Source organism: Pleurodeles waltl, chromosome 6, assembly GCF_031143425.1.
Source record: "Pleurodeles waltl isolate 20211129_DDA chromosome 6, aPleWal1.hap1.20221129, whole genome shotgun sequence".
Taxonomy (NCBI): domain Eukaryota; kingdom Metazoa; phylum Chordata; class Amphibia; order Caudata; family Salamandridae; genus Pleurodeles; species Pleurodeles waltl.
In genome coordinates, this window is record NC_090445.1 from 1,081,934,278 (window position 1) to 1,081,952,299 (window position 18,022).

An 18,022-nucleotide genomic window follows, 5' to 3' on the forward strand; every position below is an offset into this window, starting at 1 on the left:
TGGTCTATTGTTTTTGCCCTGTAGAGACAAACGTATACCAGGATCTGCCTTACATGAAAGGGTTGTGTCCTACAGGACATATGCAATAGAGAAAGGTTCCCTTTATTTGCCTTCAGAATGACATTGTGGCATTCATGATGATGTGGTTTATAACATATGCAAAGGATGAGGATATTTTTGCATCCATGATATGTTTATTTCGACATGTGCATTTCTGGCGATGACCTGACTACTGCTTGTGTTGCAGAAAACCAATGACCTATATGTTTACCTGACTACTGTTTACTTTTGCAGAGCACTAGTAACTTGATTGATGTTCTGACAACTGCTGGCGTAGCAGGGTATTGCTGAGACACGTTGTGTTTGTTTTAATGATGTTCTACGCAATACAGTTTAATTTTATATAACTTGTTATGTTTCCTTTGTGGTGTATTTATTGTGTCATGTGTGTTGTGCAGAGGATTTACACATTGCCTCTTAGATAAGCCCGACTGCTTGTGCCAAGCTACCAAGGGGGTGAGCAGGGGTTATCTTGGGTGTGTTACTCCTTCACCCTGACAAGAGTGGTGGGTTCTGCCTGGATTAGGTGCATACCCCAGCCAACCAGAAACCCCATTTCTAACAGGAACTGTGTGCATTGTCACATTATGAAATGCAGCTGCCCTAGTGAGGACTTGCTCATATGGAGTGGAATCTTCTGGTGGTGATGGTCTAGCTGGGTAGAGATCTGGATCATTAGGTGTGATCCAGATCATATGTATCCCAGGGATCTGGGTCACCTGATATCTTCTAAATCCTGCATCTCATGTGGGGGTGAACTTGGTGGTGTAAACTCTATTTGATGGAGGTGCTGGAGAGGATGGATGAGAATGCTTAGGAAAAGATGGTGTCTATAGTTTGGTAGCTTTTTTTGGAGGAGGAGAGGTATCAAGTGCCTCCTGGAAGGTTAATTTTCTTTTTATAGGGACACGGGGTGATGCTAGAATGCGGCCTGTTCCCGCTTCAATATGAAGTTGGCATTGACAAACATCCATGACTTCTAAAATTGGCTCCACCAGTGAAGGGCTGGTAGAAGACTGTCCAGAATCTGCTGCAACGGAAAGTCTTTAAAAAAAATAAAAAAATAAAAATCATCTCCAAAGTTATTAGTCAGTGCGGAGGCGTCGGTACCGAACCACTGGAGGGCAGTTTTTTGGTCAGTACCGAAGCAGGGTGGCACAGTTGGTTGAATCTGTGCCAAGGTGGTTTTCAAGCCTGAGATTGATGCAGAAGTTTTAGCCTTGACTTTTTTGTTGCCTAGCCAAAGGTTGGGGCATCCAAAGCACTTTCTTGGCTCCTCGGCCCGAAGGTAGTGGTGGACCGGTGACCTCTTATTTGTAAGTTTTACAGTCTTTGTTGTGGGTGCAGGGCCCTTGTACTCAGTCTGTACCAGCTCCTGGCTCTCGATGTTGGACTGAACGTAAGTCAGAATCCTGGATATAAAAAAAAGGCATCTTCTTCCTGTGGTTCCTCCAGTGGGTGCTCATCCCTGAAAACGTGTGGCGTGTTGTCTGGAGTCCGAGACGCCTTTTCAAGTCATCTGGCTCTTCTGTCGGGAAGCTTCTTTTTGGATCGAAACGGTCAACAGTTGTCACAGGGTTGCTCGTTGTGGTTGGGGGAGACACAAATTACATACCTGGTGTTGATCGGTGTGTGGAAAATTTGAATGACAATGGGCAAAATGGAAATGGAGACTCTTCTATCAGGTCTGCAGCATAGCAAGAACCGTTGTGATATGTAGGCCCGAAGAGGGGCAGAGAGTCTGTTCAGAGTGAAGATCGAACAGAGGTTACAGTACAAGAAGGAAAAGCGATCTAAAACCATACAGTCGCTGAAAGGGAGACTGAAGGAAAACGGTTTAGGACTGTATTGAGCAGAGAACTGAGTAAGAGGAACACACGCCTGAACCAGACAGGGGAGAGAAAACAATCTAACAAAGGACTCTATGCAGATGCCCACTATTACAAAGAGGTGACACCCGATCCAGTGACTCTAAAAGACTAAGAAAAATAACTAGTGCCACTCCAAACCCAACACTAGATGCAAAGGTTATGCAGAGCATGTGTATCTACAGGTACACATGCTATGGAACAAGTAGTTCCCTGAATTTATGTAGCAGAAGTATACATGTCATCCAATCAAAAGTATGGTAAATAATATATTTTCCAGGGATGGAGAAACTAGGCTTCCAAGAACTGGAAAGAAACCATTGCATGAGAAACAAGCAAATAATGTTGACTAGAAGCCAATCAGTGTTAAGCAATCAGCTGACCCAAAGCCAACTAAGTATTACTAATACCCACAACAGATCTTCAACATATAGACATGGTTTGCGGAGGAAATCCTCTGAAGTCCTGCAATACAAACACACTTGACCACAGCCAGCTACACAAATACATTCAACTACGACACCTTCCCAGAGGATCAAAAATACTTGATCTCTGTCCCAGAGGCCATGCCCCTAAAAAGTGAGGTCTTAATGAAGATAGAGGATAAAGAGGTGTCCCACATATGTCGCACCATACTGAACAATAAGCCGGAATCTCTGGTTAACCTTGGGACGGAGATCTGGAACCCCAGAGGTGGAGGACTGGGAGGCAGCCATGATGCATCCCTGAGAAGTGGCCATAAACTCCAAGCTGAGACTAGTCCTGCTAAAGGTCCTCCACAGAATGTATTATAAGAGAGGCAGATTGTATAAAATGCACAGGGGATCAGACCCACGTTGTTTGCAATGAGGGGTGGGCAGAGGCACATTCTTTCTTACCCTCAGGGAATGCCCTGACAGGGCTAGAAATAATCTTAGAAGTGACCACTTCTGCCACTCTGCAGTTCCTCCTTTTGAGGATCCCATGTAACGTGGACCTCACACAGGCACAGCAACTGGTCAGTCATCCAGAATTCATGTTGGCAAAGAGACATTGCTATGCACTAGGGTAAGCAACAAATGGCAACAAAACAATTGATTGCATGTATGGATCTATGAGAGGCGACAGAGGGTGGTCTGCAGTGCTAGGGGATGCCCTAAAATGTTTGATAGAATCTTGTGGGGGGTGGTTGGATAGAATACTATGGTCTTGGTCAGAAAGGATGCAACACACGACTGAAAAACCCCAATGATTGTCAATGGGGACAGACCAGATTATGTAGTCCCTGCAAAACAAGCCCCCTGGTCTTGCACACTTCTCATGACAAATAAAGTGATAGGCTTCCAACACTATTTAAGGTGTCAAAATGGGGGGGTCCTAGGATTCCCTAAAAAGAGTGGAACGTGCTATGAGTGAGAATTAGTAATTAAGGGAGAAGTGCCCCAGAAATAAAAACACTCAGTATTTACTCTTGACAGAATTAATCAATCGAAACGGAGAGATTGGGAGGTGGGTAGTGAGATTAAGTAGACATTTTAAGCCAAAGCCACTGTGGATGTTCATGGTGCCTTAGTTTGTTTTAGTGCCATGGCAAATGTATAGGCATTGTCCAGTAAAAGAAGGATATACTACATAAAGTGAAAGAAAGGTGTTGCATGCATGGGGATATTATAGTCACTGCCTCTTTCTATTGGTACCAATGACAGGCTGGACCCCTCCCTACTCCCAAAGGAGGAGCTTATACTAGCCACTGTGTTAACACATCATTACATTATTATACACAACACACTACTTCAGTTTGTTTCTACAATACTTTTTAGCTCGTTCTCAGAATGTAAAATGTTTTGATTTATACTTAAAAACTTTAATTCTCTGCTCTATGAACTGTGTCCAAACGAACATGTTTATTTCCTTCAATTCACCCACAAGGACCATGAATGCAATTTTACTCTACTGCTAATGGGACACATTTGAACCTTTACAAAGTCTCACTAGCTAGCTCCTCAATGAGCTACTGCCATTAGGCAGATTCCATTGAGTAACCATTCTCAGTGACTTCTTTACCATCAAGATTCTTCAGTAATCTGCTTGCCTACCGAGCTTTCTGGATACTTAAAACTACTCTATTTTCCTACTTATTTCCTCAGGTGTTCCAAATGCTGCTGGGGTACCTCGATATGCACTTCATCCCTTTACGAATCATTATGGCAGTGGTCATCAAGAGTTTTGATGTGAGGCACCCCTCAGTCCACACCTCCAAGTTTGATTAACACTGCCCTCTGAGCAATTCGCCTTACCAACAGCTTTTACAGACACTGCATCTTTGGCTAATGTTGAAGCAGTTTGCCTCCTTGTCAAAGGTGCTGATGCACTCTAGTACTGAGCTTTGTATGTGCTCCACATGACCTTCAGAAATCTGGGCACTCAGCAAGTCAGATAAGTTCATTAAGTAATAACTGACCTCCCCAACCAAACACCCTACCACCAATCACCTACAACTAGACATACATACTTCACCTGCCCGGTGAGTACCATAAATCAGTTGAAACGAGCTTCATGCTTACTTATATGTTTACGTGCAGCAAGAACAACCAACATACCCTTTGCTGGGTCCTAATTTGGGGGAACCAACTCCTTCCTTGGAACGGGTGACGATGTCACGCACCCGTAGTGCTGCAAGGGGATCTTTCTCCTTCCCTTTATCAGTCAATGCGGTGGGACTTAGGCTCAAAATGAGGAACAGGCTGTTCAGCAAGCACCAAGCCCCCAGCAGTTGGAAATTCTGAAAGTGCTGTTATAATCAACAAGACAGAAAAGTATAAACCACATGTGCTATTCAGTGCGCACATATCTAAAATAAAAAAATAAAAAATTGCACATGTATTTCAGTAACCCTCCCTAGCTGCAACAAAAGCAAAACACATGACTGATGTCAGAATGACTTGCAGGCTTTCACAGATCCCAGGATGAAGAAAATGTTACTGTTTCACCACTTCTCATTCAACAGCATATGAATTAGATACATAAATATAAGACTATATTGATGCAAGTGCAAGTTTCTGGAACACTTCAGCTAGAAACGAATCTCTCCTGCTTTAAAACTCAAAACCTATACTGAAGCACTGCTTTGTGCTTTTTCAATTCAACAAAACCAAAACATGATATTAAAATCCCACTAGAAAATCAAAATTAGTTCATGAGTTACTTGGACCTTGATGGACATGTACATCTTTTCTATTTTTCTCATCTACTATAAAAGAGAAGAAAAAAAAAAAAAAACGAATTTCAAGGCAGCAAGAATCAAGACACCCTAAACAAGCCTCACAGTGGAAGTTGGTTACTTTGGTTCATTTTGACAGAAAGGTGCAAGCTCACACATCAGCCCCCATTTTGATGGCAGTATTGCAGATGAGTGTGAGTTTATGAATGTACTTAAATAGCGATGGTGGATAAACAGTCTCACAATTTAACAACCATTTTTCCATCATGGGATCACTATTTACGTCTTAAACATTAAAAACAATAAAAAGAGGGTGGAGCTAGATTCTGATTGGGACAAAAAAACATTACTTACCTTAGAGAATGATCTTTCAGGTGAATACTCTACTTGTGTATTCTTCTGCATATTTTTCATCTCTGAATAGACTAGGTACCAGTCCTGATCAGGAAACTTCTGAAATAGTTCTCGTGGTCATTTCAAAGGAGCTATATAGAGCACATCCCAGCGCTGACAACAGTTCTGTTTAAGCTTGTTCCTGAATGTAGGAAAATGGCTCCTTGTTGCAGTTACCACCCCACTTTTTGCCTGATATTGATGCCGATTTGACTTAGATGTGTGCTGGGATCCTGCTAACCAGGCCCCAGCACCAGTGATCTTTCACTTCATAATTTACCATTGTTTCCACAACTGGCACACCCCTGGAACACAGATAAGACCCCTTGTAAAAGGTACCAGTGGTACCAAGTGCCTGTGACTGGGAAAGGTCCCTAAGAGCTGCAGCATGTGTTGTGCCACCCTAAGGGAGCCCTCACCTAACGCATGCACACTGCCATAGCAGACTGTGTGTGGTTGTGGGGAGAAAAAGGAGAAGTCTACATGGCATCCCACACAGGATGCCATGCACACAAAATACTGCCTGTGACATAAGTCACCCCTCTATCAGGCCTTAAAGCCCTAAGGCAGGGTGCACTATACCACAGGTTAGGGCATAGCTGCATGAGCAATATGCTCCTTCAGTGTTGCAGTCTATTTTAGACATTGTAAGTACAGTGTGGCCATATTAAGTATATGGTCTGGGAGTTTGCCCCTGTGCTGCTGAGGGTGTATTTTGTGTGCCTGTTTGGGACCCCCAGGGATCCCGGGACCCCTCCCCCACCCCTGTGCTCTACAAAACACCCCTGGTCTGCTCCCCAAAGACGCAGGTACTTACCTGCTAGTAGACTGGAACCAGAACATCCCAAGTCTCCATAGGTGACTGTTATTTGGGCCCCACTTCGACTTCTACACCTGACTGGCCCTGTGTTGCTGGTGCTGGGTGTTTGGGGTTGACTTGAACCCCCAACGGCTGGCTGCCTATGCCCCGGAGACTAAACTTGTAAGTGCTTTACTTACCTGCTAAACTAACTTGAACTTACCTCCCCCAGTAATAGTTGAATTTTGCACTGTGTCCACTTTTAAAATAGCTTGCTATTTTTGTCAAAACGGTTTACCTTAATGTTTTCATTCATAGTTCTACATTTACCTATACCAAGTACCTTACAATTTATGTACTTACTTGAATTCTGAATCTTGCAGTTCTAAAATAAATTAAGAAAATATTATTTCTATATAAAAACCTATTGGCCTGAAGTTAAGTTTGAGTGTGTGTTCCCATTTATTGCCTGTGTGTGAACAACAAGTGCTTAACACTACCCTCTGGTAAGCCTACTGCTCGACACACTACCACAGAGCATTAGCATTTTCTATTTTTGCCACTATCAACCTCTAAGGGGAACCCTTGGACTCTGCACACTCACTCTGAAATAGTATATACAGAGCCAACTTCCTACACTGAAGGTAGGAAACTTTGCCTTCTGATGGATAATTCTACCTGCAAATTCCTCAAATCTGAACAGATTCCGAAGCAGTATCCACCTAGGAAGTTAGTCTGAAGGAAAAAAAAAAAAAAGAGGAAATCCTAGAGGAATGAGCAAGCAAAACAGCCAATACTCCTCACCTCAGAATCAAAACAATAGTTTTTGGCAAAGGTGTGAGGGAGGCCTATATCTCTGCTTCACATCTCTACAAACAGCACACCTCTAGCCAAGGGCACAGTGGAATACTTTGACCTGGAGGAATGGACTTGAATTCCTTTAAGTGGTTCTTTGTCCAGAACAGCTGAATTTGATGCACAATACCATTGAGATAGAGTTCTCGTCTGAATCGCCTTTCTTTCTTGCTACCTGTGTACTCTATAAAGAGCTGGTCATCAGACTTATCTTTCATGTTGTCAATGTAGCAATTAACCATATGCTTGGGGTCTAACTGACAACCACTTTTCCTCCTTTGCAGGTGAGGTGGACAATGTTGTGGATTTTCCCAGACGGAACGGAGACACCGCCTTAAGAAGGAAAGCCTATTTGGTTTGAAGCACAAGCTAATCAAAGAAGAATCACGTGCAAGGCAAACAAACTCAGTTTGTAGTTCGCTAACATGACAAAGGAAAATGTTAATTACACTATGTTTGTGGCATGTAGTGCTGTAGATTAACATGCTGTGCATGCCTCTGCCATATAGTGTTGGACTCTGAGGTGTGCAAGTTGTTTTCCTTTGAATAAGTCTGAGTTTCAAGGTATAGTGACTTCACCTATTGCTGGTAAAGTGCACGAGCATCGGCACTGTTAGACACTTTTTTCCACACGAAGGGTGTTGGATGTAGATGGAGTACAGAGATACAGAGAAGATGACTATGTGAAGGAAATATATGAGATGAAAGTTGAAAACATCTGAAGACATCTGGGGAGGCAGGTGGGTGCGTGTGAATCTACAGCACTACATGACACAAACAAATGCTTACAGGATAATGAAAATGTCACTTACCCGGTGTACATCTGTTCGTGGCATCAGTCGCTGGAGATTCACATGTTCTGCATAGCTCGCCATCTGGTGTTGGGTCGGAGTGTTACAAGTTGTTTTTCTTCGAAGAAGTCTTTCGAGTCACGGGACCGAGTGACTCCTCCTTCTGTCTCCATTGCGCATGGGCGTCGACTCCATCTTCGATTGTTTTCCCCGCAGAGGGTGAGGTAGGAGTTGTGTTGTAGTAATAGTGCCCATGCAATGGAGTGACTAAGTATGTACCTATTTAAGGTTAAAATAATATATATACAAATGTACAAAATTGAAGCTAACTTCCAAACTGCTACAGGCTCCCGGGGAGGTGGGTGGGCACATGTGAATCTCCAGCGACTGATGCCACGAACAGATGTACACTGGGTAAGTGACATTTTCAGTTCGATGGCATCTGTCGCTGTAGATACACATGTTCTGCATAGACTAGTAAGCAGTTATCTCCCCAAAAGCGGTGGCTCAGCCTGTAGGAATGGAAGTGGTTTGAAATAATGTTCTTAACACGGCTTGACCTACTGTGGCTTGCTGTGCGGATAACACGTCTACACAGTAGTGCTTGGTGAACGTGTGTGGCGTAGACCATGTGGCTGCCTTACATATTTCTTGCATTGGGATGTTTCCTAGAAAGGCCATGGTAGCACCTTTTTTTCTGGTTGAGTGTGCCCTTGGTGTAATGGGCAGTTGTCGTTTTGCTTTAAGGTAGCAGATTTGGATGCATTTAACTATCCATCTGGCTATACCTTGTTTTGATATTGGGTTTCCTGCATGAGGTTTTTGGAATGCAATAAATAGTTGTTTAGTCTTTCTGATGTTTTTCGTTCTGTCAATGTAGTACATTAATGCTCTTTTGACATCTAATGTATGTAGTGCCCTCTCAGCTACGGAATCGGGCTGTGGGAAGAACACTGGTAGTTCCACTGTTTGATTTAGGTGGAACGGTGAAATAACCTTTGGTAAAAATTTAGGATTAGTCCTTAGGACGACTTTATTTTTGTGTAGTTGTATAAAAGGTTCTTGTATTGTAAACGCCTGAATTTCGCTTACTCTTCTTAGAGATGTAATGGCGATGAGAAATGCAACCTTCCAGGTTAGGAACTGTATTTCGCAAGAGTGCATGGGTTCAAAAGGTGGACCCATGAGTCTTGTTAAGACAACATTCAAGTTCCATGAAGGAACAGGTGGTGTTCTTGGTGGTATAATTCTTTTAAGGCCTTCCATGAATGCTTTAATGACTGGTATCCTATATAGGGAAGTTGAATAGGTAGTCTGCAGGTATGCAGATATTGCCGCAAGGTGTATTTTAATGGAAGAGAAGGCTAGGTTAGATTTTTGTAAGTGAAGCAAGTAACCCACTACGTCCTTTGGAGTTGCGTGTAAAGGTTGGATCTGATTATGATGGCAGTAGCAGACAAACCTCTTCCATTTACTTGCATAGCAGTGCCTAGTGGACGGCCTTCTGGCTTGCTTTATGACGTCCATACATTCTTGGGTAAGTTGTAAGTGTCCGAATTCTAGGATTTCAGGAGCCAGATTGCTAGATTCAGCAATGCTGGATCTGGATGTCTGATCTGTTGGTTGTGTTGTGTTAACAGATCCGGCCTGTTGGGCAATTTGATGTGGGGTACTACTGATAGGTCTAGCAGTGTTGTGTACCAGGGTTGCCTTGCCCAAGTTGGTGCTATTAAAATGAGTTTGAGTTTGTTTTGACTCAATTTGTTTACCAGATAAGGAAGGAGAGGGAGAGGAGGAAAAGCGTAGGCAAATATCCCTGACCAGTTCATCCATAGGGAATTGCCTTGGGACTGCCTGTGTGGGTATCTGGATGCGAAGTTTTGGCATTTTGCGTTCTCTCTTGTTGCAAACAAGTCTATTTGAGGTGTTCCCCAGAGTCTGAAGTAAGTGTTTAGAATTTGGGGGTGAATTTCCCATTCGTGGACCTGTTGGTGATCTCGAGAGAGATTGTCTGCAAGTTGATTCTGGATCCCTGGAATAAACTGCGCTATTAGGCGAATGTGGTTGTGAATTGCCCATCGCCATATCTTCTGTGCTAGAAGGCTCAACTGCGTTGAGTGTGTGTCCCCCCTGTTTGTTTAGATAATACATTGTTGTCATGTTGTCTGTTTTGACAAGAATGTATTTGTGAGTTATAATTGGTTGTAAAGCCCTTAATGCTTGAAAAACTGCTAGCATTTCTAGGTGATTTATATGCAGTTTTGTTTGATGTACGTTCCATTGTCCTTGTGTGCTGTGTTGATCGAGGTGTGCTCCCCACCCTGTCATGGAAGCATCTGTTGTTATTACGCATTGTGGCACTGGGTCTTGGAATGGCCGCCCTTTGTTTAAATTTATACTGTTCCACCATAGAAGCGAGAGGTAAGTTTGGCGGTCTATTAACACCAGATCTAGAAGGTGACCCTGTGCTTGTGACCATTGTGATGCTAGGCACTGTTGTAAGGGCCTCATGTGTAGTCTTGCGTTCGGGACAATGGCTATGCATGAAGACATCATGCCTAGGAGTTGTAATATCATCTTTGCTTGTATTGTTTGTGTTGGATACATGCGTTGTATGATCTTGTTGAAATTTTGAATTCTTTGTGGACTTGGAGTGGCTACTCCTTTTGTTGTGTCTATTATGGCTCCCAGGTATTGTTGTACTTTGCAAGGCAAAATGTTGGATTTTGCAAAGTTGACGGTGAACCCTAGTTTGTAAAGGGTTTGTATGATTTGATTTGTGTGTTGTAAGCACTTTGTTAGTGAATTGGTTTTGATTAGCCAGTCGTCTAGATACGGGAATACATGTATTTGCTGCCTTCTGATGTGTGCAGCCACTACTGCTAGACATTTTGTAAAGACTCTTGGTGCGGTTGTTAAACCAAAAGGCAATACTTTGAATTGGTAATGTATTCCTTTGAATACGAACCGTAGGTATTTCCTGTGCGACGGATGTATTGGTATATGGAAATACGCGTGTTTGAGGTCTAAGGTTGTCATGTAGTCCTGTAGTTTTAGCAATGGTAACACTTCTTGTAGCGTGACCATGTGAAAGTGGTCTGATTTGATGTAGGTGTTTAGTATTCTGAGGTCTAGGATTGGTCTCAGTGTTTTGTCCTTTTTTGGTATTAAGAAGTACAGTGAATAGACTCCTGTGTTTGTGTGTTTGGTACTAATTCGATTGCATTCTTTTGCAATAGTGCTTGAACTTCTATTTCCAGGAGTTCGGAATGTTGTTTTGATAAATTCTGTGCTTTTGGTGGTATGTTTGGAGGGAATTGTAGGAATTCTATGCAATAACCATGTTGGATAATTGCTAAGACCCAAGTGTCTGTAGTTATTTCCTCCCGTGCTTTGTAATAATGACCTATTCTTCCCCCCACTGGTGTTGTGTGGAGGGGGTGAGTGACATCTGAGTCACTGCTTGGTTGTAGGGGTTTTTGGGCTTTGAAATTTTCCTCTATTCCTAGGGAATTGCCCTCCTCTGTATTGGCCCCGAAAGCCTCCCCTGTACTGTCCCTGGTAGCTGGACGGTGTTGCCTGCGAGGTGCTGGCTTGTGTGGCCTGACCCCGAAACCCCCCTCTAAAGGGTGTCTTGCGGAAGGTGCTGTAGGTTCCTCTGCTCTGCGGGGAGTAGAGTGCGCCCATGGCTTTAGCAGTGTCAGTGTCGTTTTTACGTTTTTCGATTGCCGTGTCCACTTCTGGTCCGAACAGTTGTTTTTCGTTGAATGGCATATTGAGCACTGCCTGCTGTATCTCTGGTTTGAACCCAGACGTTCTTAGCCATGCGTGCCTTCTAATGGTCACAGATGTATTAATTGTTCTTGCAGCTGTGTCTGCTACGTCCATAGAAGAACGTATCTGGTTATTTGATATGTTCTGCCCTTCCTCAACCACCTGCTTTGCCCTCTTTTGTAGTTCCTTGGGAAGATGCTCGATGAGGTGTTGCATCGCATCCCAATGGGCTCTGTCATAGCGCGCAAGTAGTGCTTGAGAGTTAGCGATGCGCCACTGGTTTGCAGCTTGTACTGCAACTCTTTTCCCAGCTGCATCGAACTTGCGGCTCTCTTTATCTGGGGGTGGTGCATCCCCAGATGTGTGGGAGTTGGCTCTTTTCCGAGCTGCTCCTACTACGACGGAATCTGGTGGCAGCTGTGTGGTGATGAAAACAGGGTCCGTAGGAGGTGCCTTATACTACTTTTCCACCCTTGGCGTTATTGCCCTACTTTTGACCGGCTCCTTGAATATTTCCTTTGCGTGCCGAAGCATACCTGGCAGCATAGGCAGGCTTTGGTAGGAGCTGTGGGTGGAGGAGAGGGTGTTGAATAAAAAGTCATCCTCGACTTGTTCTGAGTGGAGGTTTACGTTGTGGAATTGTGCTGCTCTAGCCACCACTTCAGAGTATGCTGAGCTGTCTTCTGGTGGTGAGGGCTTTGTTGGATATGCCTCCGGACTGTTGTCCGACACCGGGGCGTCATATAAGTCCCAAGCGTCTTGATCCTGGTCACCTTGGCTCATGGTGGTGTGAGCCGGGGAATGTGACGGAGTTTGCGCTGGTGAGACGTTAATTACAGGTGGAGGAGAGGGTGGCGGAGTCACCTTTTTCACCATTTTTGTTTCTGGCACCTGGTCTGTTTGAAACTCCAGTCTCCTTTTTCTCCTAATAGGGGGAAGGGTGCTTATTCTTCCCGATCCCTGCTGTATGAAAATACGTTTTTGTGTATGGTCCACTTCGGTGGATTGCAGCTCTTCCTCAAACCTATGCTTTCGCATCTGAGAGGACAGTGATTGTTCCTCTGTATAAGAGCCTGGACCTGGGTCGGTTACGGGTTGTTTCGGCACCGAAACCCTGCCTGTATCTCTTTTCGGCTCTGAGGTGGCTTTTTTCTTTTTTGGCGTCGAAACCTCTCGGCGTCGATCGTCGTCGGTGCCGCTGTCTCGGCGTCGAGCCGCTTCTACACCGCTATCTCGGTGTCGTTTCTTTTCTCCAGCACTTTCTCGATCCCGAGAAGGCTGCGTGCCGGTGTCTCGACCGGAGTCGGACGATCTCGGCACTGTTTTGGCCTTTTTCGGTGCCGATGGTCGGTCACCGAATTTATGGGTGGAGCCATGGCCTGGTGGCAGTGGCGTCCCCTGGGCCTTGTCACTTTTCTTCTGTGTTGTTTTCGACGTCTTACTCACGGTTCTTTGATCGTCGAATTCCTCGGAGTCCGATTCGTGGATCGAAAAGGTTTCTTCTTCCTCTTGTTCCTCGAACTCTCGGTGCGCTGTCGGCGTGGACGCCATCTGAAGTCTCCTGGCTCGACGGTCACGGAGTGTCTTTCGGGACCGGAACGCACGACAGGCCTCGCAAGTCTCTTCACTGTGCTCAGGCGACAGGCACAGGTTACAGACCAAATGTTGGTCTGTATACGGGTATTTGTTGTGGCATTTGGGACAAAAACGGAACGGGGTCCGTTCCATCGACGTTGTTCGACACGCGGTCGGGCCGACCAGGCCCCGACGGGGGATCGAAAACTACCCCGAAGGGCACCGGAGCGCGTCGATCTTCGATGCGGTGTGGACTCTAACTACGCCGATCCCGAACGCAACAATACCGACGAAAATCTTCCGATATTAACTAACTTTCCGTTCCGAAACTCGGAGCGACAGGAACACGTCCGAACCCGATGGCGGAAAGAAAACAATCGAAGATGGAGTCGACGCCCATGCGCAATGGAGACAGAAGGAGGAGTCACTCGGTCCCGTGACTCGAAAGACTTCTTCGAAGAAAAACAACTTGTAACACTCCGACCCAACACCAGATGGCGAGCTATGCAGAACATGTGTGTAAGGAAATGGCTCCCTGTTGCAGTTACCCCCCACTTTTTTGCCTGATACTGATGCTGACTTGACTGAGAAGTGTGCTGGGACCCTGCTAACCAGGCCCCAGCACCAGTGTTTTCACCTAAAAAGTACCATTGTTTCCACAATTGGCACAACCCTGGCACCTAGGTAAGTCCCTTGTAACTGGTACCCCTGGTACCAAGGGCCCTGATGCCAGGGAAGGTCTCTAAGGGCTGCAGCATGTCTTATGCCACCCTAGGGACCCCTCACTCAGCACAGACACACTGCTTGCCAGCTTGTGTGTGCTGGTGGGGAGAAAATGACTAAGTCGACATGGCACTCCCCTCAGGGTGCCATGCCAACCTCACACTGCCTGTGGCATAGGTAAGTCACCCCTCTAGCAGGCCTTACAGCCCTAAGGCAGGGTGCACTATACCACAGGTGAGGGTATATGTGCATGAGCACTATGCCCCTACAGTGTCTAAGCAAAACCTTAGACATTGTAAGTGCAGGGTAGCCATAAGAGTATATGGGCTGGGAGTCTGTCAAAAACGAACTCCACAGCTCCATAATGGCTACACTGAAAACTGGGAAGTTTAGTATCAAACTTCTCAGAATAATAAACCCACACTGATGCCAGTGTTGGATTTATTAAAAAATGCACACAGAGGGCATCTTAGAGATGCCCCCTGTATTTTACCCAATTGTTCAGTGCAGGACTGACTGGTCTCTGCCAGCCTGCCGCTGAGACGAGTTTCTGACCCCATGTGGTGAGGCCCTTTGTGCTCTCTGGGGACAGAAACAAAAGCCTGCTCTGGGTGGAGGTGCTTCATACCTCCCCTCTGCAGGAACTAACACCTAACAGTGAGCCTCAAAGGCTCAGGCTTCGTGTTACAATGCCCCAGGGCACTCCAGCTAGTGGAGATGCCCGCCCCCTGGACCCAGCCCCCACTTTTGGCGGCAAGTCCAGGGGAGATAATGAGAAAAACAAGGAGGAGTCACTGGCCAGTCAGGACAGCCCCTAAGGTGTCCTGAGCTGAGGTGACTCTGACTTTTAGGAATCCTCCATCTTGTAGAAGGAGGATTCCCCCAATAGGGATAGGAATGTGACCCCCTCCCCTTGGGAGGAGGCACAAAGAGGGTGTACCCACCCTCAGGGCTAGTAGCCATTGGCTACTAACCCCCCAGACCTAAACACGCCCTTAAATTTAGTATTTAAGGGCTCCCCTGAACCTAAGAATTTAGATTCCTGCAACAACAAGAAGAAGGACTGCCTAGCTGAAAACCCCTGCAGAGGAAGACCAGAAGACAACAACTGCCTTGGCTCCAGTAACTCACCGGCCTGTCTCCTGCCTTCCAAAGAACTCTGCTCCAGCGACGCCTTCCAAAGGGACCAGCGACCTCTGAATCCTCTGAGAACTGCCCTGCTTCGACGACAAGAAACTCCCGAGGACAGCGGACCTGCTCCAAAAAGACTGCAACTTTATCCAAAGGAGCAGCTTTAAAGAACCCTGCAATCTCCCCGCAAGAAGCGTGAGACTTGCAACACTGCACCCGGCGACCCCGACTCGGCTGGTGGAGAACCAACACCTCAGGGAGGACCCCCAGACTACTCTACGACTGTGAGTACCAAAACCTGTCCCCCCTGAGCCCCCACAGCGCCGCCTGCAGAGGGAATCCCGAGGCTTCCCCTGACCGCGACTCTCTGAAACCTAAGTCCCGACGCCTGGAAAAGACCCTGCACCCGCAGCCGCCAGGACCTGAAGGACCGGACTTTCACTGCAGAAGTGACCCCCAGGAGTCCCTCTCCCTTGCCCAAGTGGAGGTTTCCCCGAGGAAGCCCCCCCTTGCCTGCCTGCAGCGCTGAAGAGATCCCTTGATCTCTCAGTGACTTCCATTGCGAACCCGACGCTTGTTCTAACACTGCACCCGGCCGCCCCCGCGCCGCTGAGGGTGAAATTTCTGTGTGGGCTTGTGTCCCCCCGGTGCCCGACAAAACCCCCCTGGTCTGCCCTCCGAAGACGAGGATACTTACCTGCTAGCAGACTGGAACCGGGGCACCCCCTTCTCTCCATTGAAGCCTATGCGTTTTGGACACCACTTTGAACTCTGCACCTGACCGGCCCTGAGCTGCTGGTGTGGTAACTTTGGGGTTGCTCTGAACCCCCAACGGTGGGCTACCTTGGACCAAGAACTGAACCCTGTAAGTGTCTTACTTACCTGGTAAAACTAACAAAAACTTACCTCCCCCAGGAACTGTGAAAATTGCACTAAGTGTCCACTTTTAAAATAGCTATTTGTGAATAACTTGAAAAGTATACATGCAATTGAAATGATTCAAAGTTCCTAATGTACTTACCTGCAATACCTTTCAAACAAGATATTACATGTTAAATTTGAACCTGTGGTTCTTAAAATAAACTAAGAAAAGATATTTTTCTATACAAAACCTATTGGCTGGATTTGTCTCTGAGTGTGTGTACCTCATTTATTGTCTATGTGTATGTACAACAAATGCTTAACACTACTCCTTTGATAAGCCTACTGCTCGACCACACTACCACAAAATAGAGCATTAGTATTATCTCTTTTTGCCACTATCTTACCTCTAAGGGGAACCCTTGGACTCTGTGCATACTATTCCTTACTTTGAAATAGTGCATACAGAGCCAACTTCCTACAATGTGTATCTACAGCGACAGATGCCATCGAACACAACGTTTTACTTTCAAGGCCTTTGTTTCTGTAGATACACAGTGTGCATGGACTGTAAAACAGTCATCTGAGAAGTGATGGCTAGCCGGAGGACTTTCAGAAGCTTGGAAAAGTGTGCAAAGAAAAGCCTGACAAACGTTAGCTTGCTGGTGATCTAAAATATCCACACAGTAATGTTTTCTAAATATGCGTGGCAGTACCCACATAGCTGCCTTGTATATGTCAGTAATAGGAATATTACCCAAGCAAACCATAGAAGCTCCTTTCATGAGGGTGGAGTGGGGTCTGGAAGGGACAAGCAAAGGGATTTAGGTAAGACGTTTGTATGTGTTTGACCAACCAGCGTGCATACCTGCCTTAGAGCGAGCACACCCTCTGTGTGGTCAAGAGAAAGACCGAGCTGTTGGATCTTACGGAAGGGCTTTGTCCTGTCAATGTAATATATAAGCACCCTTTTGACATCCAATGTGTGGAAAGCTTTTTCTGCTACTGAGTCTGGATGTGGGAAGAACAGTTCTATAGTTTGATTGAGGTGGAAGCTAGAAACCACCTAAGGCAGCAAATTTGGGGTTTGTTTTTTTCGTACCACCATATCGTGGTCTACTTGGAAAAAACATTCCTCCAGGGTAACAGCCTGTATCTCACTAACACACCTCAGAGAACTGATAGCTACCAAGAAAGCCACATTCCAGGAAAAACTGTCAGGGACAAGATAGAAGTGGTTCAAAAGGAGACTGCCATTAGTCTAGTGCAGGTGCCGCCATCTAATCTATCGCCAGCCACCAGCAGCTCCCAGACACCTTCAGATTACCTTACAGCCTCGACTTCACTTTTAAATAAGTACAGGGTCACAATTATTTTTTAAAGTTAAGGCTTTGTTTACTTTGCTATCTGCAGCCTGATGATAAAGTAGAGACTTATGATGAGCAGTGCTTAGTGAGATTTATGGGGCAGGCTGGGGCACAGAGGTGAAGCACTGAAGTATTTAACTCAAATGAAAGTCCTTGTCGACTCAAAATTAGAGCGCAAGAACAAAATGATACTTTTAAATGGGAGAAAATTCTAAGGAAAGGTTAGCTTAATGATTCACTCTTCTTTTCAATTTTCTCCCATTTCAAAGAATTGTATTTACAAGCATCGGGGCATTTTATCCAAGGGGCCAGTAGACACTGCCATATTTATAATTGAAAAAGTAATTTTTGAGTTTTGCCTGCTAGCGTGTATGCTTGTAAAATCTTTTATTATAAAAATGAATAAATAAATAAAAAGGGCTTGGAACCAGCACCTACTTACCTGAACTTACCACTGGCTAACCCCAACGTTGCTCTGATTTACCTGCACATCGTCTTTACCTCACTTCCTGTTGTCGTCTTTTCTGCCAATCTTGCAGTCAGGCTGCCCATGGACCAAGCAATCGTTTCGGTCACTTCTTATTGGACAATGGCAAGTGTCCTTTCTCTTTCTTGGATACTGAACA

At 45.4% G+C, this 18,022-nt stretch overlaps 1 protein-coding gene across 17 annotated transcripts in view; it reads right to left on the reverse strand.

Moving 5' to 3' along the window:
- The window catches only part of UBR4 (ubiquitin protein ligase E3 component n-recognin 4), a 1,862,787-nt gene that overhangs the window by 1,737,720 nt on the left and 107,045 nt on the right, over positions 1-18,022 (reverse strand). For all 17 annotated transcript variants that reach the window (XM_069240131.1, XM_069240143.1, XM_069240141.1 and 14 more), the window contains exon 11: positions 4,508-4,698. In XM_069240131.1, the coding sequence (XP_069096232.1) occupies positions 4,508-4,698 (191 nt within the window). The remainder of the gene's footprint in view (positions 1-4,507; positions 4,699-18,022) is intronic.